General features: G+C 45.9%; 1 protein-coding gene across 1 annotated transcript in view; it reads left to right on the top strand.

Moving 5' to 3' along the window:
• Nucleotides 1–12: 12 nt before the first annotated feature.
• B4GALNT2 (beta-1,4-N-acetyl-galactosaminyltransferase 2 (SID blood group)) overlaps nt 13–25207 on the top strand; it is a 37449-nt gene continuing 12254 nt past the window's right edge. Inside the window, exons 1-5 of the mRNA XM_002834262.4 lie at nt 13–356; nt 8717–8917; nt 9505–9642; nt 18975–19081; nt 22738–22775. Of these exons, the coding sequence (XP_002834308.3) occupies nt 130–356; nt 8717–8917; nt 9505–9642; nt 18975–19081; nt 22738–22775 (711 nt within the window). The 5' untranslated portion in view covers nt 13–129. The remainder of the gene's footprint in view (nt 357–8716; nt 8918–9504; nt 9643–18974; nt 19082–22737; nt 22776–25207) is intronic.

The following is a 25207-nucleotide window of genomic DNA, read 5'->3' as shown; positions in this document are numbered from 1 at the left end:
CTGTTTACCTAGCGAGTGTCCCACGCAGGGGCGGTCGTCGTCCTTGTAGCCTTCTGGAGTTCTCCTGGGCGCGGGCCACTGGCGGGGCATTGCGCCGCGGGGTCCGGTGGTCCCCAAACCACGACAACGATGCTTGGACGTGTCGGCGCCGGACTGGGCGCACAGAAAGACCTAGGGCGTGGGCGGGGGGGGGGTGTGGGTGACGAGGGCGGGGACCGTCCCAAGCGTCCTGCACCGGCTACTCGCCGAGAATTTGCCCGGGTCGGTGCCGGGGCGGGGCAGTCGGCGGCCTGGCTGCTAGGCTCCGAGACATCCGGCAGTCTGAGGGCAGCGGGACTCGGGATGACTTCGGGCGGGTGAGTGTCCCCGGGACAGAGCAGAGCGAGAGGTGAAACTTCGGGAGCTGGGAGCGCCGCGGGTCCTTTCTGGCGTCTGCAGAGCCGGCAGGTGCGGGGGCCGCAGACGCCGGAGCCCAGGGAGCGGGCGGTTGGAGTCTTAAGTCCAACCGGTTCCCTGCATAGGTGGCTGCAGAGGCGAGGTAACGGCGCGTGCGGGACGAACTCTGCACCCCCAGGAACGGGGAGCGCTGGCTTTTCCGTGGGAAAAGTCTACGTGGAGGTGGCCTCTCGCGGCCGGGAATGTGTTTCGGGGACGCCCGAGTGTGGGAATCGGCTCGGGAGTGCGGGCTTCGGGGCTCTCTGCTTGAAACTCAGAGGCGCTGACCCAGCCTGGGGCCCGTTTGCTGCCCACGGGAGGAGCCGCCGTCAGGGGTATGCGGGTGCCCGGGCGCGGGGACTGCGGGCTGTGGACAGTCGGGGAGCCCGGCGGCTTTGTCTCCTCCACAGTCCGCGCGGAGTCAGGGAAAAGTCGGTTTCAAATCCAGGCGCCCACCGCAGGGCAGAGTGAGGTGCGGTTGTGTGGCCCCGCGTGCTAAAGAGCCTCTACGGAGTGACATAATAATTAACGGGGTAAAGTACATTTGAAAGTCTAAATTAATTTTTATAAGCTACGAAGAAGGATCAGACATACATTTGGTGTTCTTTTATCCCCAAAGTTTATTTTGTTTGTATTTTCCAAAACTCTAAAACAATCGCTAAACATTGACAAAGAAGTCATCTCACAAAAATGCAATAACATGTTTGTGACATGACATCTTGTAAGCATGAAAAAGAACACGTTTGGCCGGGCGCAGTGGCTGTCACCTGTAATCCTAGCACTTTGGGAGGCCGAGGTGGGCGGATCACTTGAGGTCAGGAGTTCAAGACCAGCCTGGCCAACATGGTGAAACCCCGTCTCTACTAAAAATACAAAAATTAGCCGGGTGTGGTGGCAAGTGCCTGTAATCCCAGCTACTTGGGAGGCCGAAGCAGGAGAATGGCTTGAACCCGGAAGCAGAGGTTGCAGTGAGCCGAGATTGCTCCATTGCACTCCAGCCTGGGTGACAGAGGGAGACTCTGTCTCAAAAAAAAAAAAAAAAGCAGCAGCACACGTTGAACAGAGGATTGGCGGAATGGGGGAAAGGAAGGCAGCTTTGCATCCCTCCACGTCCCTGGCTAAGGCTTTCATTCCCGCGTTCCCCTTCCCAACTTCCCCCACTCCACATTCCTTCATGGGTGACTGAAAAGGAGGAAGCTGGGAGGCCTGATACTGATGCCGATAAATTTAAAGCTGGCAAATCCTTGGCAAATTTGACTTTTCCTCCACCTGTGGAATCATGCATAAAAGGTCTGTGGTTTCTTTTTAACGGACAAATACTAATCGTACATATTCATGAGGTACATAGTGATATTTTGATACATATAGTGATAAACACATAGCATAGTGATCAGATCAGGATAATTAGCATAAACATCGTCTCAAACGTTTATCATTTCTTTGTGTTGGGAGCAAACATTCAATATCTTCCTCCTAGCTATTTGAAACTATATTATTATTATTATTATTTTGAGATGGAGTCTCACTCCATCACCCAGGCTGGAGTGCAGTGATGCGATCTCGGCTCACTGCAATCTTTGCCTCCCGAGCTCAAGCGATTCTTCCACCTCAGCCTCCCAAGTAGCTGGGATTACAGGCGTGCGCACGCGCGCCACCATGCCCAACTAATTTTTGTTATTTTATTTTATTTTTTTTAGACAGAGTCTAGCTCTGTCGCCCAGGCTGGAGTGCAGTGGTGCAATCTCGGCTCACTGCAACCTCCACCTCCCTGGTTCAAACAATTCCCCTGCCTCAGCCTCCAGAGTAGCCGAAATTACAGGCGCACGCCACCACACCCTGCTAATTTCTTTTGTATTTTTAGTAGAGACAAGGTCTCATCATGTTGGCCAAGCTAGTCCTGAACTGACCTCAAATGACCCACCCGCCTCAGCCTCTCCAAGTGCTGGGAGTACAGACATGAGCCACAGTGCCCAGCCTGAAACTGTATATTATTGTAACTATGTTCATCCTACAGTGTTACAAAACACTGAAAGGCATTCCTGCTATCTAGCTGAAACTGTGTAATCATGCCCTTGTACTTCCTAGTGTTCAGGACCATGAGCCGAATAAATTTTTCTGTATAAATTACTCTGTGGTATACCTGTGGTATTTTGCAATGGCAGCACAAAATGGATTAAGACAGTTTCTATAACTCGAATAGTTTAAATGTATTTATTTTTCTGGGTACCATTTTAGAAAATTTAGAAGTTGTTACAGAAATATGTGACAAAGATAGTGCAAACTCAAATCACACACACGCACACACAGAGTGTTTCTGAGCTTTGGTTTGTTCCATTCACTTATTTGCTTATTCCTGAATTGGTAACATGCTTTTAATAACTGTGGCCTTATCATAACTTTGCTCTTTAGTAGTAATATAGCTATCCTTCTTTTTTTTTTTTGACGGAGTTTCACTTTGCAACCTCCGCCTCCCAGGTTCAAGTGATTCTCCTGCCTCTACAGGCGCGTGCCACCACACCCACCTAAGACAGAGTTTCACCATGTTAGCTAGGATGGTCTCGATCTCCTGATCTCGTGATCCGCCCGCCTCGGCCTCCCAAAGTGCTGGGATTACAGGCGTGAGCCACCGCGCCCAGCCCATCCTTCTAATTTTTAATATCTTCCTTGCTATTCTCATGTGTTACTTCTAATAAATTTTAGAGTCATTTTGACCAATAAAAAATCTGTTCTGCTAGCCTCTGTGGTGTGTGCCTGTAGTCCCAGCTACTCAGAAAGCTGAGGCAGGAGGATTACTTGAGCCCAGGAGTTTGGGACCAGCCAGAGCAACATAGTGAGAGCCTGGCTCTAAAAAAAGAAAATCCTGGCCTGACACGGTGGCTCACGCCTGTAATCCCAGCACTTCGGGAGGCCAAGGCGGGCGGATCACGAGGTCAGGAGATCTAGACCATCCTGGCTAACACGGCAAAACTCCATCTCTACTAAAAATACAAAAAGAAAAAAAAAAATTAGCCGGGTGTGGCGGCGCGTGCCTATAGTCCCAGCTACTTGGGAGGCTGAGGCAGTAGAATGGCGTGAACCTGGGAGGCGGAGCTCGCAGTGAGCTGAGATCACGCCACTGCACTCCAGCCTGGGTGACAGAGCAAGACTCTGTCTCAAAAAAAAAAGAAAGAAAAAAAGAAAATCCTGTTTCGCTTTTATTCATTTGGTTATTATATTGAATTTATAAATTACTATAGGGCAAAGTTACATCTCTACAAAATTGAGCTATTCTAGTCATGAATAAAAAGAAGGTATTTCAATCTATTCATATATATATTTCCCTAATACAGTGGTAATTTGCTTAATTCTTTATTTGTTCAGTGAAAAATTAATTCTTGATCATTATTAAAAAAGAAAGAAAAAAGAGAGACTATAGAAACATGTTCATTTAATAGTGCAGATCACAATTAAGAACTTGATGTGTGTCATTTCAGGCATACAATCCAATAAAGTTTTAATTTTTTAAGGACACATATTTTATATTTTGTGTATATTCAGTAATTTGATTTTTTAAAAGGTGCCTTTATTTACTTAGATGTTTAAGCTCTCACATTAGAGTTTATTTATGTATTTATTTATTTATTTTTGAGTTGGAGTTTCCCTCTTGTCACCCAGGCTGGAGCACAGTGGCGTGATCTCAGCCCACTGCAACCTCCACCTCCTGGGTTCAAGCGATTCTTATACCTCAGCCTCCCGAGTAGCTGGGATTACAGGTGCCTGCCGCCATACTCAGCTAATTTTTGTATTTTCAGTAGAGACGGGGTTTCGCCATGTTGGCCAGGCTGGTCTCAAACTCCTGACCTCAGGTGATCTGCCCACCTTGGCCTCCCAAAGTGCTGGGATTACAGGCGTGAGCCACTGGGCCCAGCCTCACATTAGAGTTTTACAAGCTGATGAACACTTGGCAAATTGTTTCTCCCAGAGAACTACAAGCATACATTCTTATACATTAAACTAATATCAATACACATCACAATTTTATCAATTACATAGTAAAACAAATTATCAAGTATATAAATATTAAGTTACACAGCTTAAAAGGCATGTAATATATCAGATGTCTGCTCAGTTCATTACCAGAAACCCACTTTTTTTTTTCCCAGAGATTGGCAAGAAAAGGAAAAAATTCACACTTAAACAAAATAACTGTAAACAACTTCCAACAGGTATTTTAAAAATTACAAGTTGTTCAGAAATTTTATGATTAAAAATTGCTTTAGTTATATAACACGGTTTGAATGTGCCCCTCAGAGTTCATGTGTTGGAAACTTCATCCCCAATTAGACAATGTTAAGAAATGGGGCCTTATAAGAGGTGATTAGGCCGGAAGGGCTCTGCACTCATGAATGGATTAATGCCATTATCATGGGAGTGGGTTCATTATAGTAGGAGTGGATTCCTCATAAAAGGACAAATTCAGCCCCCTCTTGCTCTGTCTCTCACATGCACTCACTTGTTTTTCCACCTTCCACCATGGGATGATGCAGCAAGAAGGTCCCCAGATGTGGCCCTGGGATCTTGGATTTCCCAGCCTCCAGAACATAAACTTCTGTTCCCTGTAAATTACCCAGTCTCAGGTATTCTGTTATAGCAGCACAAAACCGTACAAAACAGACCAAGGCAGTGTGATAACAGAGCATTGTTTCCTTTTAAAATGTATTTACTAAATTAAAAGGTATATTCTACATATTCTGCATAAGACAAAAAACACATTTTACCAAAAATATTTAATTGTTCCCTCCCTTCTTTTTCAGAACGTAACAGGGAGGGCCCTGTTAAGTTGCCCACTAAAATTTAAGCATTCGATGAAATGTAATGTCTGGAGATATTAAAGACATGTGCCCCATACAGTGTAGATTTTCAAAATGAAAATCCATAACAGCACAAGATGAGACTTAGAGGAAGACGTTAAATGATCTCTGTGAGACCTGATTAAAATCCAACAAAAATCAGTGGTTGCACAAACCTGATGTATATTGGTACAAATGCAGTAGATATAAACATAAAGTGAGCAGGCAAATAATCAGATAGGCCCCACTTTCAATGTTTGAAATGACAGGAGGAATAAACCATGTAAGGTCTAGAGTGTTCCTAGTTCCGGGGATTTTAGTTCTGTGTGATACTAAAAATATACAAGTATTGGGCAGGCCATTTAGGCACTTAATCTCTCTAAATTTCCTATATATTAATAAGATTCTAGCATGGCAATAGACTTAAAAAAGATTTATAACTCAAGACTGCATGATTTCAGGAAATGTCGGTTGGTACCAACCATAGGCACATCTTAAGTGCTGAAAACCAAGAATCTTTTGCTAAGTGCCCAAGAGATCAAGATCATATGGGCCACCTAAGAGTCTGCCACATAAGTCCCACATGTTTCTTCTTAAGTGTCTGCCTGCCTGGGTCATTTTGTGTTGTGTTGTTAATTTGAAGCAGATTTCTGCTTTCATTATGTTTTCTGACTTGTTGGCTTATAGAAACCTGTGTAGGGTAGTGGTTAAAAGTGTGGTCTGCTTTTGAATTCTGCATCCGTCATAACCAAGAGAGCAGATTACTTTTCCTATTTAGCTTCAGCTATCTCATCTGTTCATTGGGTGGAGTAATCAAACTTCTCTCGGCCAGGCGTGGTGGCTCATGAGTGTAATCCCATAAGTTTGGGAGGCCGAGGCAGGCAGATCACCTGAGGTCAGGAGTTCAAGACCAGCCTGGCCAACATGGTGAAACCCCGTCTCCACTAAAAATACAAAAAGTAGCCGGGCGTGGTAGTGGGCGCCTGTAATCCCAGCTATTCAGGAGGCTGAGGCAGGAGAATCACTTGAACCCGGGAGGTGGAGGTTGCAGTGAGCTGAGATTGTGCCGCTGCACTCCAGCCTGGGTGACAAAGCGAGACTCTGTCTCAAGTACAACAAAAGAAACAACAACAACAAAACAAAAACAAAAAATAAAACTTCTCTTGTTATGCTCTTGTGAGGATTACATGAGATAATGCACACAAAGCTTTTGGCAGGGGGTCTAGAACATACTAAGCGGACATTAGATAATTATTATTATTAATTTTTTACTATATTTTGTCACCAGATACCCTATTAAAATCTTACTAATAGTTTCTCATCTAATACATTTTAGTTTTCTGAATATGTAATCATTTCATCTGTAAATAATACTTTTTATTTCCCTTTTCGTTATTTATCTTTTTATTCCATAAACTAATCTTACTGCATTGATTAGCACTTCTACGACAATGTTAGATAATAGCACTGGGCTTTTTTTTTTTTTTTGGAGACAGAGTCTCCCTCTGACACTCAGGCTGGAGTGCAGTGGTGCAGTTTTGACTCACTAGAAACTTCGCCCTCCGGGCTCAAGTGATCATCCCACCTCAGCCTCCCAAGTAGCTGGGACCACAGGCCTGGGCCACCACGCCCAGCTATTCACCATGTTGCTTGTCTCAAACTCCTGAGCTCAAGCGATCCGCCTGCTTCGGTCCCCCAAAGTGCTGGGATTACAGGCGTGAGACACCATGCCCAGCCTATTATGTTTTTAGAGATGGGGTCTCAGTCGCCCAGGCTGTAATGCAGTAGTGCGATCATAGCTCACTACAGCCTTGAACTCCTGGGCTCAAGGGACTCTCCTGCCTTGGCCTCCTGAGTAGTTAGGACTATAGGCACATGCCAGTGTGCTTGGCTATTTTTCAAATTTTTGTAGAGACAGGGTCTCGCTTTGTTGCCCAGGACGGTCCTGAACTCCTGGTTTCAAGTGATCCTCCTACCTAGGTCTCCCAAAGTGCTCAGATTACAGGCATGAGCCACTATGCCCGGCCAGGTTACATTTGAATTGCATTGTCAGAATGTATGATCTGAATGATTTCTACTTTATTACAGTTTTCTTTGTGTCCTAATATGTGGCCAACTTTTTTCTTTGAGATGGTCTCAAATTACCTCTGTATTAGGGAAATATATATATGAATAGATTGAGATACCTTCTTTTTATTTTTGACTAGAATAGCTGAATTTTATAGAGATGTAACTTTGCCCTATATTAATTTATAAATTCAATATAATAACCACGTGAATAAAAGCAAAACAGGATTTTCTTTGTTTTTTTTTTTTTTTTTGAGACAGAGTCTCACTCTGTCATCCAGGCTGGAGTGCAGTAGCGTGATCTCAGCTCACTGCGAGCTCCGCCTCCCAGGTTCACGCCATTCTCCTGCCTCAGCCTCCTGAGTAGCTGGGACTACAGGCGCCCACCACAACACCCGGCTAATTTTTTGTATTTTTAGTAGAGATGGGGTTTCACCGTGTTAGCCAGGATGGTGTCGATCTCCTGACCTCATGATCCACCCGCCTTGGCCTCCCAAAGTGCTGGGATTACAGGCGTGAGCCACCACGCCCGGCATATGTGGCCAACTTTTATAAATGTTTTAAGAGCTCTTTAACATAATACAAATTATATCATTTTGTTGTTCTGCTGCTTTAAAATATTTTTGAGACTTGATCAAGTTAGACATGTCAACATCTCTAACTATCTTTGTATTTCTAATCTTTCTTTCATATCCTGCCATGTTTTACTTTGTATACTTTAATGCTATTATTAGTGGATAAAGTTCACGGCTATCTGTTTTGGTATCATGCATTTGATCACTATAAGTGGTCTTTCTGTCCTATTTAATACTCTTTTTTATTGCCTTGAATTTAGCTATGCTGACATTAACATTACTAACCTTTTTTTTTTTTTTTTGAGAAGGAGTCTCGCTGTGTCACCAGGCTGGAGTGCAGTGGCGTGATCTTGGCTCACTGCAACCTCTGCCTCTTGGGTTCAAGCGATTCTCCTGTCTCAGCCTCCCAAGTAGCTGGCACTACAGGCACACGCCACCATGCCCAGCTAATTTTTGTATTTTTAGTAGAGGCTGGGTTTCACCATGTTGGCCAAGATGGTCTTGATTTCTTGACCTCGTGATCCACCTGCCTCAGCCTCCCAAAATGCTGGGATTACAGGTGAGCCACCGTGCCCAGCCTCTAACCTTTTTTTTTTTTCTGGATTTTTTTGCCATCCTTTTATTTGTAATTTTTCTAAGTCCCTTTGTTGCAACTTGATTCTTTCCTCCTCTGTTTATCAGAAATCGATTTTAGTGACCAATATAAGCTATGTGCTTAGCTTACATTTTTCCTGAAGTTATCAGTCTCATATACATTACATAATCAAGAAAAAAGATTTTAACATAATCTGTTCTTTTGTGTCCCAACAGCTCAAGATTTCTGTGGCTCCTCAAGATAATGGTCATATTCCTGGTACTTGGCATTGTTGGATTTATGTTCAGAAGCATGTTCCTTCAAGCAGTGTTCAGCAGCCCCAAGCCAGAACTCCCAAGTCCTGCCCCGGGTGTCCAGAAGCTGAAGCTTCTGCCTGAGGAACGTCTCAGGAACCTCTTTTCCTATGATGGAATCTGGTAAGAGACTGAGTGTTCTTTCTTTCACCTTAATACACACATCTTCCTTGCTCCTTCTCAAGTACCGTGCCCTACTGTGCCCATTGTACAGATGGTTCCCTTGCTTTCCTAAACCTGTGCTGAATGCACAAGTGACTGCAAGCCAGGATAGGGCTTGGTCTGTAGGATCCAGTCTATGTTCTCTGTAGCACCTAGCAAAATCCCTTAAAACTTTGGAGAGCAGGTAGTTTTTTTTTATCAAAACTGCAGAAAAGATGCTGCTTCTCTGTCTCTCTGCCCTCCTTTTATGGTGGGGTGAGATACAACTAACAGTCATGTGGCTCTCAGATCTAAAGAAGTTAGGTGCAGGGGATAATTCAAGAGAGGAAAAGTCTTCAGCCTTCCTCTGTCCCTGCTTCCCTCCCTTTGTCCCCTTGTCTCTGTGAGGGGCCAGTGCAGGGGATTCCAGGGTCTCATCATCTCAGAACAGTTGGGTGTAGGAAAGAAGATTTTCAGGGTAAACTACACATTGGATTAGGACTCCGGTTTCCTCTCACCCACCAGCCTACCCACCCAATCCGTGTTTACAGTCCTCTCACTTGTTTCAGGCTGTTCCCGAAAAATCAGTGCAAATGTGAAGCCAACAAAGAGCAGGGAAGTTACAACTTTCAGGATGCCTATGGCCAGAGCGACCTCCCAGCGGTGAAAGCGAGGAGACAGGCTGAATTTGAACACTTTCAGAGGAGGTAATGCAGGTCATGAAGGCTCTTTGTTTCTGAGATGGAACAAAAGCTCTCCCTATGTCCTGAGGGTGTGAATCTTAAGAGAAAAAGCAGGAAGGAATTCTCTCTCTTGCAAGGGTCCCTGGGAGGAACTATTAGGAATGAGACAAAAAGAAGGAATCGAGGAAATCATCCTTAAATGAAGATTTACAAAACTTTGTATGTATAAAACATTTCATAACAACAACAACAACAAAAAGCTGGGGTTGGTGACACATGTCTGTAATTCTAGCACTTTGGGAGGTCAAGATGGGAGGATAGCTTGAGCCCAGGAGTTTGAGACCAGTTTGGGCAATATAGTGAGACACCCATCTCTACAAAAAATTTTTAAAATTAGCCAGGCATGATGGTACATGCCTGTAGTCCCAGCTACTCAGGAGGCTGAAGTGAGAGGATCACTTGAGCCCAGGAAGTTGAAGCTGCAATGAGCCAGGATCACACCACTGCACTCCAGCTTGGGCAACAGATGGAAACTCTGCCTCCAACAAAAGCAAAAGCAAAAACAAAAACAAAAACAAAAACAAAAAAAACAAAAGGAATGGAGATAGTTTGAAACATCTGGTGGTACATCCTCCATGCACCCAGGCCATCATAGCAGTGTAGTCATCACCAAGGTGCCCTATTTTATTCATTTATATGTCGAGAGCATACTACCCTGTGCTATATGCAAGGAGTGTAACCCTTTGTTTTAAATTACAAGGGGTGTCAACACTTAGGTGTATCAACCAGGATTGTTGGTTGAAAAAGGCAGAATTTGGCTGGGCGCGGTGGCTCACGCCTGTAATCCCAATACTTTGGGAGTCTGAGGTGGGCGGATCACTTGAGGTCAGGAGTTCGAGACCAGCCTGGCCAACATGGTGAAACCCCATCTCTACTAAAAATACAAAAATTAGCTAGGCGTGGTGGCGCACGCTTGTAATCCCAGCTACTTGGGAGGCTGAGGCAGGAGAATCACTTGAACCCAGGAGGTGGAGGTTGTAGTGAGCTGAGATTGTGCCACTGCCCTCCAGCCTGAGCAACAGAGCAAGACTCCATCTTAAAAAAAAGAAAAAAGAAAAAACAAACAAACAACAACAACAACAAAAAACAAACAAACAAACAAAAAAACCAAGAAAAGGGCTGAACTTGATTCTGGCTGGCTTACATCAAAAGGGAATTTGTTAGAAGGATGCTGGGGCCTTACCAAATCCATAGGTGGTAGGATGTCCAGGCTAGGAAATCAGATAAGAACTAACGGAGCACTGAAGAACTGGTCAGGCTCCAGGGCCATCTGGTCCCCATATTGTTGTTGCTTCTGCAATGAACTGTCCCCAGGTTACTGCCTTAGTGCTAGATTAACCGAGCCTAACTCATTAATCGAAAGGAAGGGAAAGGGTGCATCAGACCCCTCCAGGTTTGACTTTTGAAGCTAGCCACTGTCTTAGTCCGTTTTCTGTTGCTATAGCAGAATACTACAGACTGGGTAACTTACAAAGAAAAGCTAAGTTTATTTAGCTTACGATTCTGGAGGCTGAGAAGTCTAACAGCGTGGTGCTGGCATCTGGTGAAGGCTTCTTGCTACATCATAACATGGTGGAGGGTATCACATATTGACAGGGCAAGAGCACATGCATCAGCTGAGGTCTCTCTTCCTTTTCTTCTTATAAAACTACCAGTCCCTTGGTTGGGCGTGGTGGCTCACGCCTGTAATTTCAGCACTTTGGGAGGCCAAGACAGGTGAACCACCTGAGGTCAGGAGTTTGAGACCAGCCTGGGCAACATGGCGAAACTCCATCTCTACTAAAAATATAAAAATTAGCCAGGGTGTGGTGGTGAGTGCCTGTAGTCCCAGCTACTCAGGAGGCTGAGGCAGGAGACTCGCTTGAACCTGGGAGGTGGAGGTTGCAGTGAGCTGAGATCAGACCACTGCACTCACTCCAGTCTGGGTGACAGAGTGAGACTCCATCTCAAAACAACAACAACAACAACAACAACAAAAACCACCAGTCCCATCATGGGGTCCCTACCTGATGACCTTATCCTAATTACTTCCTAAAGGCCCCTACCTCCAAACAACATATGAATTTGGGAATTAAGTTTCTAACACATGAAATTTGGGGAACACAAACCATAGTAGCCACTACCCTCCAAATTACATGCAAGTGGAAGGCTCCCCAGAAGACAGATGGAGGCACCATCTCTATCAGGAGGTGTTGAAAGCTGGACAGCCAGTGGAATACACAGGTGATGCTGGCATGGATTTCAACCCTGGTGCACCTAGCTATGTGAGGAGCAACTGGTCTTGGTAGTTAACAGTGCTGCAGCGGGAAGCTGACTGGCTGCATTCAGGTCCTGCATCCTCTATCTGCCAGCTAGGTGATCTTGGGCAAGCTGCTTAATCTCTGTAAAATGGGGATGCTAATAATACCTAGCTCCAGTTGGGTGTGGTGGCTCACACCTGTAATACCAGCACTTTAGGGGGCCGAGACAGGCAGATCACCTGAGGTCAGGAGTTTGAGACCAGCCTAACCAACATGGTGAAACCCCATGTATTAGTCAGGGTTCTCTTAGAGGGACTGAACTAATAGGAGAGAGAGAGAGAGAAAGCGAGCGAGAGAATTTATTAAGTATTAACTTACATGATCACAAGGTCCCACAATAGGCTGTCTGCAAGCTGAGGAGAAAAGAAAGCCAGTCCAAGTTCCAAAACTGAAGAAGTTGGAGTCCGACGTTCCAGGGCAGGAAGCATCCAGCACGGGAGGAAGCTGTAGGCTGGGAGGCTCGTCTCGTCTCGTCGCTTCACGTTTTTCTGTCTGCTTTATATTCGATGGCGGCTGATTAGATGGTGCCCACCCAATTAAGGGTTGGTCTGCCTTCCCCAGCCCACTGACTCAAATATCAATCTCCTTCGGCAACACCCTCACAGACACACCCTGGATCAATATTGCATCCTTCAATCCAATCGAGTTAACATTTAGTATTAACCAGCACAAGTTCACCCCTTGTCAACTTGAACCCATACATATCTCCTGAGATCATACATAATCTTAAAATAAAGATAATAATAAGGTCATAATTACGCCTAACATAATACAACTATCTTTTGTACAACCAGAAACGCACCAATCCCCAACCCAAATACTATTACATAAAGTTAACAATACTTAGATGCTGATATGAAGTCAATAAATCTTATGTCACATGATAAAGGAAAAGGAAATAAAATGAAGATATTTTCTTAGTACAAGTGTGTATATGCACAAACATTTTTTTAACAAAAGAAGGAGGAAATACTCATGACAATTACAGTCCTCATTTCTGCAGCTGGTCACATGGTCATAGCTGGTATTGATGATTATCTTCTTTTACTACCCATTCTGTATTCCCCTTGCCTTCAGCAAGCACCTCAGCAGGTAATGTTTTTTTTCCTGGTGGAGTGACCCAAACCTTCATTCCTGAAGGGTCTGGGTCATTTGTAGTCCTGCCTGGATTGGGCTATTGTAGTTTCCCATTGACCTTAATCACAGGGCATGGTAATACTAAGAGACACCCTAATGGATCTCCTGTATTCCATGTGCACTCTTCCTTACCTCCATTGTAGAGTAGTAGACTGATTTTATCTTGATAGCCCAGGTCAATCACCCCAGCTAACACAGTAACTTCCTTCTTAGCCTGTTGACATAAAGGTAGGAGGAGTCCAAAGTGTCCAGGTGGCAATATTAACTTCCACTTTAATGGAATCGTTGTTGTGTATCCTGGTGGCAGCGTTCCTCCCTCTGGAACTAAGACCTCTAGGTCAGCAGAACATAATGTCGCGGGAACAGGAAGCAAAAATTTTGCTAGTGGATCACTAGGGGTGATGGTGAGTAGTGCTACTTCCCCACTTTGATTCCTGGACCCGTGAATCCTGGCCGTGGGAGAATCAGTACCATATATTGGACACTGATTCAGAGCATACATGGCCTTCTGGAGAACTTTGCCTCAGCCCTGCAAAGTATATTGTCACCTAGTTGGCATATAATTGTGACTTCAAAAGGCCATTCCACCGTTCTATCAATCCAGCTGCTTCAGGATGATGGGGAACATGGTAAGACCAGTGAATTCCATGAGCATGAACCCATTGCCGCACTTCTTCTTCCTCTTTTTTTTCAAGATGGAGTTTTGTTCTTGTTGCCCAGGCTGGAGTGCAATGGCACGATCTCAGCTGACTGCAACCTCCACCTCCCAGGCTCAGGCAATTCTGGCTTAGCCACCCGAGTAGTTGGGATTACAGGTTCACGCCACCACGCCCTGCTAATTTTTGTATTTTTTATAGAGACGGGGTTTCCCCATGTTGCCAAGGCTGGTTTTGAACTCCTAGCCTCAAGTGATCCACCCACCTTGGCCTCCCAAAGTGCTGGGATTACAGGCGTGAGCCACCATGCCTGGCCCAACACTGTCTTTTCTTAATTTCCACTGCTGACTGCTCTGTAGGGATTCCCAAATTCTAGCTAAGCCATGTGTCTAAACATTCCTGTCTGATTGAGGGCTCCTTAAGGTGAGACTGTAGTTTTCCCATCAGTCCAAGGGCTCTATGAGAGCTGAACAGTCCTCCATCAGACTGGAAGGTTCATGCTTACAAGGGCTATGTCTCCTCCCTTAGACTGGTACTTCTAAGGCTGTACTCTCTCTCCTTCCTTAGATTAGGGATTCCCTGAAGGTTGGCACTGCTCTTGCAGGATGTATTCAGCTAATGAAATTACATATGATAAATAACCCAGAATCATTTGCTCCCTGGTCAATGTCACATAAGCTATATAAATCTCTGGAGTATATACAGGAGATGTTTCATAATTTACATTCTTCGTTACATGCTGGGTAAGGTAATCTGACAAAATTGCATTTGGAGACCACATCTGTTATCCTCCAGAGAATGCATGACTGATGTGGAAGGAATAACCTGGGGATCCATACAGGATGACTAATTAAGAGGATGTCTGTGCCTCTTGTCTGTATCCTTGAAATTACAAGTAGAGCTTGATACTGGGTGACATCTCTGACTCAGTTGAGGCTGATTGGTCAATCTGATCCTGTGTGTTAGTGCTATATTATACTTCCATTAAAAAGCAGCATGTGCAATCCTCTTCTAAGAAAAAGTTAATTTTTTTCTTTTCTTTTCTTGTTTTATTTTTCTTTATTCTTTTTTTTTTCTTCCTTTTTTTTTTCTTTGAGACAAGGTCTGGCTCTGCTGCCCAGGCTGGAGTGCAGTGGTGCAATCTCGGCCCACTGCAACCTCCACCTTCTGGGCTCAAGGGATCCTCCCACCTCAGGCTCCCAAATAGCTGGGACTACAGGTGCATGCTACCATGCCTGGCTAATTTTTGTGTTTTTTTGTAGATATGGGGTTTTGCCATGTTGCCCAGGCTTGTCTCAAACTCCTGAGCTCAAGCAATCCACCCGTCTCAGCCTCCCAAAGTGCTGGGAATACAGGCGTGAACCACTGTGCCTGGCCAGAAAAAGTCCATTTTAACCCACTCCCCTGACCATTACCACTGCTATTCTCATCCCTTTCTTAAATGATAGGTTCCCTTGTAAACCTAGATAAGGAGTCTGCCATTATGAATTTGGTGTGTATTATTCCACACTATTTTTAAATACTGTTATATACACGTATGTTATATATATATGTGTGTGTGTGTGTGTGTGTATCCATATAAACATATACTTGGTTTTTTGTGTATTTTAGTGTACTTGGCACCATAAAAACAAATCACTCTGAAATTTGTTTTTTTCATTCAATTATATATATATATATATATTTCAGATTATGAATTTATTCAATGCAAAATAATCCTCTGGCTGGGTGCGGTGGCTCATGCCAGTAATCCTAGCACTTTGGGAGGCTGAGGCAGGCAGATCACCCGAGGTCAGAAGCCCAGCCTGGCCAACATGGTGAAACCTTGTCTCTACTAAAAATACAAAAATTAGCCGAGCGTGATGGTGGGTGTCTGTAATCCCAGCTACTCAGGAGGCTGAGGCAGGAGAATCGCTTGAACCTGGGAGGTGGCGGTGGCAGTGAGCCAAGATCATGCCACTGCACTCCAGCCTGGGGGACAGAGTGAGACCCTGTCTCAAAAAAAAAAAAATAAAAACAAAACAGAAGTCCTCTCCAATTTTACTGAGGTGGCTGACCACATCCACGACCAAATCTGCCTCTTACTGGAATTTGGTTGTTGACGCAGCCTCAGCCTCAGCCTCAGCTCTCTTGTTGGCAGCAGGCTGTCGGCTTCCCCACCTGTGGGTCTTGCAGGTGGCTCACCCTCCGGACCTTTAGGCAGAGACCTGCCAGTCTCTGGACAGCTGTGGCATAAGGTGGCAAGGACAATCCTGGGGGGCAGATGGAGGTCATCATGGAGATACTGGATACCCTTGTTGGTAAGGTACCCGCAGAAATGTCTCCAGGCAAACTGTTCCTGCGCAAAGCCTCGGGACTTGAGAGACTGCATGACCTTCATGACATGAAGGTTGGGCACCTTCTTGTCATGAAGGGCGCGGTGGCTCACACCTGTAATCCCGGCACTTTGGGAGGCCGAGGCAGGCGGATCACGAGGTCAAGAGATCAAGACCATCCTGGCCAACATGGAGAAACCCTGTGTCTACTAAAAATACAAAAATTAGCTGGGTGTGGTGGCACGTGCCTGTAGTCCCAGCTACTTGGGAGGCTGAGGCAGGAGAATCGCTTGAACCTGGGTGGTGGAGGTTCAAGCCGAGATCGTGCCACTGCATTCCAGTCTGGCGACAGAGCGAGACCTTGTCTCAAAAAAAAAAAAAAAAAAAGGAGTTGATAAATGCATTCCCATTCTTCTTAGGCATCAACATCTTGGCGGCTGCAGGGTCCAGGGCCAGAACTGGAAAGGAGTATGAAATGTTTTTTTAAGAGCTATGTGTATATCTAGTTCATCTCTCTTAATTGCAATATAGCTATGAATATGAATATGTTGCATTTTACTAAGCCATTTCCCTATTGAAAGGTATTTAGATTGTTGAAAAACCTTCATTTTTACATTTACATTATTTACAATAATATTACATTATATTTACATTATTTCCTTTTTCATTAAGACATGTATAAGGGCCAGGCGCGGTGGCTCACACCTGTAATCCCAACGCTTTGGGAGGCTGAGGTGGGTGGATCACTTGAGGCCAGGAGTTCAATACCAGCCTGGCCAACATGGTGAAACCCCATCTCTACAAAAAAATACAAAAATTAGCTGGGCATGGTGGTGTGTGCCTGTAATCCCAGCTACTCAGGAGGCTGAGGCAGGAAAATTGCTTGAACCTGGGAGGTGTAGTCTGCAGTGAGCCGAGATTGCACCACTGCACTCTTGCCTGGGTGACAGAGTGAGTGAGACTTCGTCTCAGAAAAAAGAAAAATACATGTATAAGGATGTTCATTTCAAACGATGCTGAAATGAACATTCTTATGCTTGTCTTATTGCTTACACATGCAAGCATTTCTCCTTTAACCTAGCATCTTACTTGCTAGATCCCAGGGTATGCCTTTTTTATTTTTGATAGATATTGCCAAATTTCCCTCAAAAGGGCTTGTGTGAACTCATACTTTCAAGAGTGGGTAAGTGTCACACCTTACATACACCTAACTAACATTTGCTATCATCAAATTTTCAAACTTTAATGAAAAAGGTATTCCATGTTTTTTTAAATTCACATTTCCCTGATTGAAGCTGAGTATGTTTCATATGTTCATTGCCATTTGTATTTCCTCTTCTGTTAATTACCTGTTTATGTTCTTTACCATTTAAAAATTTTGCCTTTTTCATATTCCCATAAGTATTCACTATGATGGTCTAAGATTTTTTTTCAAGGTAATTAAATGACCTCCTGGTTAAACTGGGTCCCGAAGGCTAACATTTCAACTATTTTACCTTAGTTCCTCAAAAAACTAATCTTGCTGGATGGTGCTATGTGCTTGCTTTTGACTAAAGATTGTTATTGGCCGGGTATGGTGGCTCACGTTTGTAATCCCAGCACTTTGGGAGGCCAAGGCATGCAGATCATAAGATCAAGAGATCAAGACTATCCTGGCCAACATGGTGAAACCCCATCTCTACTAAAAATACAAAAATTAGCCGGGCATGGTGGTGTGTGCTTGTAGGCCCAGCTACTAGGGAGGCTGAGGCAGGAGAATCACTTGAACCCAGGAGGCAGAGGTTGTAGTGAGCCGAGGTCGCACCACTGAACTCCAGCCTGGCAACCTAGCAAGACTGTGTCTCAAAAAAAAAAGTTATCAACAACCAAAAAACCCATAAAAATAGTTACTCTGTTTCCTCTAAAAATACTGTGACAACAATTACTCCCATATACACTTTCTTGTGATTTAGTTTATTTATTATTTCAGTGGTAGGAGAAGTTCCGCCTCCCTTCAGGAATTGGTCTACTTCTTCCTTTGGATAGTAAGGACCATGTAATGGTTGTCAATCGCTTTTATCCTGGTTCCCATGAAATTCAGATGTGACTTTGGTGTTTAGCTGCTGCAGCTGGGTGGGCCCCTACCGTCTGATAATTTTCTTCTTCTACGCTGGTCATGGTTTTTTTAAAAAAAATACGCTTTGTTAGCCAGGCATTGTGGATCTCTCCTATAGTCCTGGCTTCTCTGACGGCTGAGGCAGGAGGATTGCTTGAGCCCAGCGGTTGGAGACCAGCCTGGGCAACATAGTGAGACCCTATCTCTACAAAAAAATTTTAAAAAGTAGCTGGGCTTGGTGGCATGTACCTGTAGTCCCAACTATGAAAAGGCTGAGATGGGAGGACTGCCTGAGCCAGGGAGGTCAAGACTGCTGCGAGCCGTGATTGTGCCACTGTACTCCAGCCTGGGCGACAAAGTGAAACCCTGTCCCAAAAACAAAAATGCGGCTGGGTGCGGTGGCTCACGTCTGTAATCCCAGCACTTTGGGAGGCCAAGGCAGGTGGATCACTTGAGGTCAGGAGTTCAAGACCAGCCTGGCTAACATGGTGAAACCCTGTCTCTACTAAAAATACAACAAAATTAGCCGGGCGTGGTGGCGCACTCCTATAATCCCAGCTACTAGGTAGGCTGAGGCAGGAGAATCGCTTGAGCCTGGGAGGTGGAGCTTGCAGTGAGCCGAGATCGCACCATTGCACTCCAGCCTGGGTGATGAGAATGGAGGGAGACAGGGACAACCCAATTTTGATTTCTCCACGTTGTTAGGGCAAGGCTCTGTGCACAGGCACCACTTAGAACGAACCAGGGACCAGCATCAGGGCAGCTGCTGACGTTTCTGTTCTCCTTCCTGCAGAGAAGGGCTGCCCCGCCCACTGCCCCTGCTGGCCCAGCCCAACCTCCCCTTTGGGTACCCAGTCCACGGAGTGGAGGTGATGCCCCTGCACACAGTTCCCATCCCGGGTAAGTACATCCACATCCCGAGAGACCCCAGACAACATTCTCACTTTTCTAAGGCAAAAGGAGGGAGAGGTCGGGTGCAGTGGCTCATGCCTGTAATTCCAGCACTTTGGGAGGCCAAGGCAGGAGTTCAAGGCTGCAGTGAGCTATCATCTTGCCAATACACTCCAGCCTGGGTGACAGAGTGAGACCCCGCTGTCTCTTAAAAAAACAACAACATAAAAGGGGCCAGGTGCTGTGCTCGCGCCTGCCTATAATCCCAGCACTTTGGGAGGCTGAGGTGGGTGGACTGCTTGAGCTCAGGAGTTTGAGACCAGCCTGGGCAATATGGCAAAACCCTGTCTCTACAAAAAATAGAAAAATTAGCTGGATGTGGCGGTGGGCACCTGTAGTCCCAACTACTTGTGGGGTTGAAGCAGAAGGGTTGCTTGAACCTGGGAGGTTGAGGCTGCAGTGAGCAGAGATTGTGCCACTGCACTTCAGCCTGGGTGACAAAGTGAGATTCTGTCTCAAAAAAAAAAAAGAAATATATGGAGCTGACATTCATTGGTACCTGCTCTGTACTCAGCACAAGGCAAGAAGCTTGATGTGATTTTTTTTTTTTCCTGGGGGGACGGAGTCTTGCTCCATCTCTCAGGCTAGCGTGCAGTAGCATGATCTCGGGTCACTGCAACCTCCACCTCCCAGGTTCAAACGATCCTCCTGCCTCAGCTTCCCAAGTAACTGAGATCACAGGCGTCTGCCACCATGCCTGGCTAATTTTTTGTATTTTTAGTAGAGACGGGTTTTCACCATGTTGGCCAGGCTAGTCTCAAATTCCTGACCTCAAGTGATCTACTCACCTCGGCCTCCCAAACTGCTGGGATTACAGGCATGAGCCACCGCGCCTGGCTTGATGTGATTTCATTTCATGTTAGCCTTATTGTATCCACAACTGGGAATCTCCTTTAGTAGCTATGACCTCCTGGGGCTCCAAGATAACACAGAAGAGGACAGAAATCTGTGTGCCTCAAAGAATCTTAGGACATAATTGGCTTTTCAATGTCCTCCAGCATCATGGGAGCAGGCAAAACATGAGCCACTCTGTAAGGAGTGCTTTTTTTTTTTTTTTTTTTGAGACGGAGTCTTGCTCTGTCATCCAGGTTGGAGTGCAATGGCATGATCTCGGCTCACTGCAACCTCCTTCTCCTGGGTTCAAGCCATTCTCCTGCCTCAGCCTCCCAAGTAGTTGGGATTACAAGTGCCCACCACCACACCTGACTAATTTTTGTATTTTTAGTAGAGATGGGGTTTCACCATGTTGGCCAAACTGGTCTCGAACTCTTGACCTCAGGTGATCCACCTGCGTTGGCCTCCCAAAGTGCTAGGATTACAGGCATGAGCCACTGAGCCTGGCTGGGAGTGCATTGTGAAAAGAATATTTAAGTTGGTTAAAACTGCCCTCCATGATGGATTTTTACACACCACTCAAGTTCAGCATCACATTCCTCATCAGAGTAAAGTGGAATATTATCAGAAGGACCAGAAGGATGAGCCTGCAGGCACAGATGTCCCCTCCCAGTGCAGAGATGTTGGATTCTGTGGGTCTGTCCAGTGAAGTCTTCTTCTGCTTGTGGGCTCTTGATATCTTGAGGCAAACAGCCCCCTGAAACCTGCAAGCCCCAGAAAAGACCTCCAAGTAAGGTCTGGGTGCGGTGACACCTGGGGATCTGACATATCTCATGGACCCAGCCGAGCTCTCTCCAGGTCCAGCACTGAGGAGCATGACAGATACCTGAATTTCACAAACCCCACCTCAAACAGGTGAGATGAGAATGAGTGCCCGAGACAGAGGGGGATGCGGGACATCAACAGATGGCAAGCCCCACACAGAAGGAAGGGCAAGGTCCCAGACAGGGGACAAAGGGGACGGGGAAGCAGAGGTGAGAGTTTAGTAAGTTATCAAAGTCCACATAGAGAGGATGTATTTGAATTCAAATTTGAATTAGTCCTACTATGAGAACAGAGATACATTCTAAAGTAAATGTATCTGGGGTCAAGCACTAGTGTTCTTGAATAGCCATCTTAAAAACTGTTTTTCATTTTGGATGATTCATTTCTTATTGTGATAAAATATATATAATGGGCTGGGCGCAGTGGCTCATGCCTGTAATCCCACCACTTTGGAGGCTGAGGCGGATGGATCACTTGAGGTCAGGAGTTTGAAACCAGCCTGGCCAACATGGTGAAACCCTGTCTCTACTAAAAATACAAAAATTAGCCAGGCGTGGTGGTACATGCCTGTGGTCCCAGTACTCGGGAGGCTGAGGCAGGAGAATTGCTTGAACCTGGGAGGCAGAGTTTGCAGTGAGCTGAGATCGCACCACTGTACTCCAGCCTGGGGGACAGAGTGAGACTCAGTCTCAAAAAAAAAAAAAAAAAAAGGCCTGATGCAGTGGCTCACACCTGTAATCCCAGCATTTTGGGAGGCTGAGGCTGGTGGATCATTTGAGGTCAGGAGTTTGAAACCAGCCTGGCCAACATGGTGAAACCCCATCTCCACTAAAAATCAAAAATTTGTCAAGTGTGGTGGCTCACACCTGTAGTCCCAGCTACTCAGGAGGCTGAGGCAGGAGAATCACTTGAACTTGGGAGGTAGAGGTTACAGAGAGTTGAGATTGCGCCACTGCACTCCAGCCTGCACAACAGAGTGAAACTCTGTCTCAAAAAAAAGTATATATATATAATATAGAAACATATATATTATATTAATATTATATAAAAACATATGTATTATATTATTTATAATATATAATATTTAAACATAAAATTAACAATTTTTTTGTTTTTGTTTTTGTTTTTGAGACGGAGTCTTGCTCTTCGCCCAGGCTGTAGTGCAGTGTCGAGATCTCGGCTCACTGCAAGCTCCGCCTCCTGGGTTCACGCCATTCTCCTGCCTCAGCCTCCTGAGAGGCCGGGACTACAGGCGCCCGCCACCATGCCCGGCCAATTTTTTTGTGTGTTTTTAGTAGAGACGAGGTTTCACCGTGTTAGCCAGGATGGTCTCGATCTCCTGACCTCGTGATCCGCCCGCCTCGGCCTCCCAAAGCACTGGGATTACAGGCTTGAGCCACTGCGCCTGGCCAAAATTAACAATTTTAACCATTTTAAAGTGTGTACTTCAGTGACATGAAGTATATTCATGTTGTTGTGCAACCATCAGTCACCACCAGAACTTTTCCATCATCCCCAACTGAAACTCTGTACCCATCTAACTGAATTCCCCACTGTCCCTCTCCCTGGCCCCTGGCAACCACCGTTCTGCTGTCTGTATGGGTTTGGCTACTCCAGGTGCCTTATACCAGATGATTCATTATTCATCCATTGCTTCCTCCCCTTCAGTAACAGAGATTCCCAGAAGGAACTGAATTAATTCATAGCCTCCAAAGCTGAGGACGGGCATCAGAGGTTTTAGAACCGTTGGGGTTTGAGAAAGACCACGAAACACCACTTAACAGAGCCCTGGGGAGAGGTGCACGTGTCAGCAAACACTCTGGGTGGGAGGTGACACTTGAAGGAGCTCTCAAGGATGTGCAGGAGTCCACGAGTTTGGCGAGAGCAGCGGGGAGCTGCGGTGTCTCTCACGAGCAGCTTTTTTTCCTTTTCCCTGTGTCCTCCAGGCCTCCAGTTTGAAGGACCCGATGCCCCCGTCTATGAGGTGAGTCCTCCTCCCAGCCCCTCTTTGCACTTGGTGTCGTGTCCTCATTCCTTCAACTGTGGCTGCTCTCAGCCTTTGATGGAGCCCCTGTCCAGATTCGAGGTCAGACATGAGCCCAAGGAGGGAGGGGATGGAAGGGTGTGTAGAAAACGTGACTTCTAGCCTTGGGAATGGCTGGAGTTCCAGAGAGGACTTCCCAGACTACACTGAAGAATGGGACCCACTGGCTGCTGCTGCTTCTGGTGCAAGAGGAAGCGGCCACTACAGCCATGGGCTCCGGCACTGTGTGGCCTCTGTCAGGGTTAGGGCTGGCAGGACAGACGGTGCTTGTGCCCTGCCTTCCTTTCCCCACTTTACGCAGCTCCACATCAAGGTCTTATGGTGCTATATCTGACCAGTGGGATGCAAATTGTGCCCAGAACCCTCACCAAGAGGAGTCTGGGAAGTGTGGTTTCAGTTTTTCCACCTTTACATGTTGGTCAGAGGTTGGAATGGGTGATGAGTGAGCAGATCGGCAAGGCCTCCACCACCTGTCACTGCTGAGTTCTTGTTTCTCTATGTTGTCTTCTTTTTTTGAGACAGGGTCTCACTCTGTCACCCAGTCTGGAGTGCAGTGGTGCAATCATGGCTCACTGCAGGCTTGACTTCCTGGGCTCAAGCAATCCTCCCGCATCAGCCTGTGAGTAGCTGGGACTACAAGCACGCACCAACAAACCTGGTTAATTTTTTTTTTTTTTTGAGATGGAGTCTCACTCTGTCACCTAGCCTGGAGTGCAGTGATGCGATCTCTGCTCACTGCAACCTCCACCTCCCGAATTCAATCCATTCTCCTGCCTCAGCCTCCCAAGTAGCTGGGACTACAGGCATGCACCACAACACCCAGCTAATTTTTTGTATTTTTAGTAGAGACAGGGTTTCACCATGTTGGCCAGGCTGGTCTCGAACTCCTGACCTTAAGTGATCCATCTTGACCTCCCAAAATGCTGGGATTATAGGCATGAGCCACTGTGCCTGGCCCCTGGTTACTTATTTTTTATTTTTAGTAGAGATGTGGTCTCGCCATGTTGCCCAGGCTGGTTTTGAACTCCTGCGCTCAAATGATCCTCCCACCTCGGTCTCCCAAAGCACTGGGATTACAGGCGTGAGCCATCATGCCTGGCTATATTGTCTTCTTCATAGTCCTGCTCTGGATCTGAATTCCCTGCTGCACGTAGTTCCATGCTTATCATCTCTCTTCCACACTGGAATACAAGTTTCATGAAGGCATTTACTGTTGTTTTCCCAGCGCCTGTAACTCGGTTTTTAGAAAGTGTCTGTTGACTGACTAGTATCAACACTGTCGGGAGTGACACTGTTCAATTTCCTTTAATAGATAACTGTGATGACTCACAGAAGGCAAGAGAAGAGAGTGGCTGTGGGGATAGCAATGGAGTGGAGAGGAGTAAGCCAGTTCTAGCTGCATTTTGGAGGCAGAGCTGAGAGGACTTGCCGCCAGATGGGCTGTCTGTGTGCAGAAAAGGGTAGAGCAAGGAGGACTTCCCTTGGGGCCTGGAACAACTAAGTGGATGGAGGTGCCATCCACAAGGCAGAGGGAACGGAGGTGAGGGTGGGAGGAAACAGGTTTATAGAGGAAAATCAGTAGTTCCATTCTGAAGACAACAAGTTTGAGTTGCTTGTGAAAGGTCCCAGCAGTTGGATCTCAGAAAGGTGAGCTAAGTCCTACTACAATGTGACCCCATCTGCAAAAGAACGGGTTTTAAACCATGGGAACAGATGAAATCTAGCAGGAAGGTGTGGAGTAAGAAGGGAAAAGAGTCTAGGATTGGAGTTTGAGACCAGCCTGGTAAACATGGCGAAAGCCCATCTCTACTAAAAATACAAAAACAAATTAGCCAGGTGTGGTGGCTCATGCCTGTAATCCCAGCTACTTGGGAGGCTGAGGCAGGAGAATTGCTTCAACCTGGGAGGTGGAGGTTGCAGTGAGCTGAGATCATGCACTGCACTCCAGCCTGGGTGACAAAGCAAGACTCCATCTCAAAAAAAAAAAAAAAAAAAAAAAGAATCCAGACCAAGGTCTGAAAAACTCCATTTGGAGATATAGAGAGAGAGGAAGAGGAGGAGTTGTCAAAGAGAGGTCAAAAAAGGCTGTGGGTGGAATAAGAAGCCAAGAAGAATGGAACCCTGCAAGCTGAGAGATGGGAATGTTTCCAGAAATGGGTCCTTTCATCCTTGGGGCCCTAGGACTTGGGGGGTTAGGGGCAGGGGCACTAGCACAGTGCCTCCCTGCAGAGCCAGCCCTACACTGTCAAGGGCATCCTGGTGCTTCCCCCTCACCCTTATGTGCTCTGCCCTGGCTCCCGGCCTGGGTATGTGTGTACCTTTCCAGAGAGATATTTTCCAATCCCTGCATTGAGCATCATTCTACCTCACCC

The sequence above is a fragment of the Pongo abelii genome, chromosome 19 (assembly GCF_028885655.2).
Source record: "Pongo abelii isolate AG06213 chromosome 19, NHGRI_mPonAbe1-v2.0_pri, whole genome shotgun sequence".
Taxonomy (NCBI): Eukaryota; Metazoa; Chordata; class Mammalia; order Primates; family Hominidae; genus Pongo; species Pongo abelii.
Note: the sequence above shows the minus strand (reverse complement) of the source record. Positions and strands in the feature narration are given on the sequence as shown.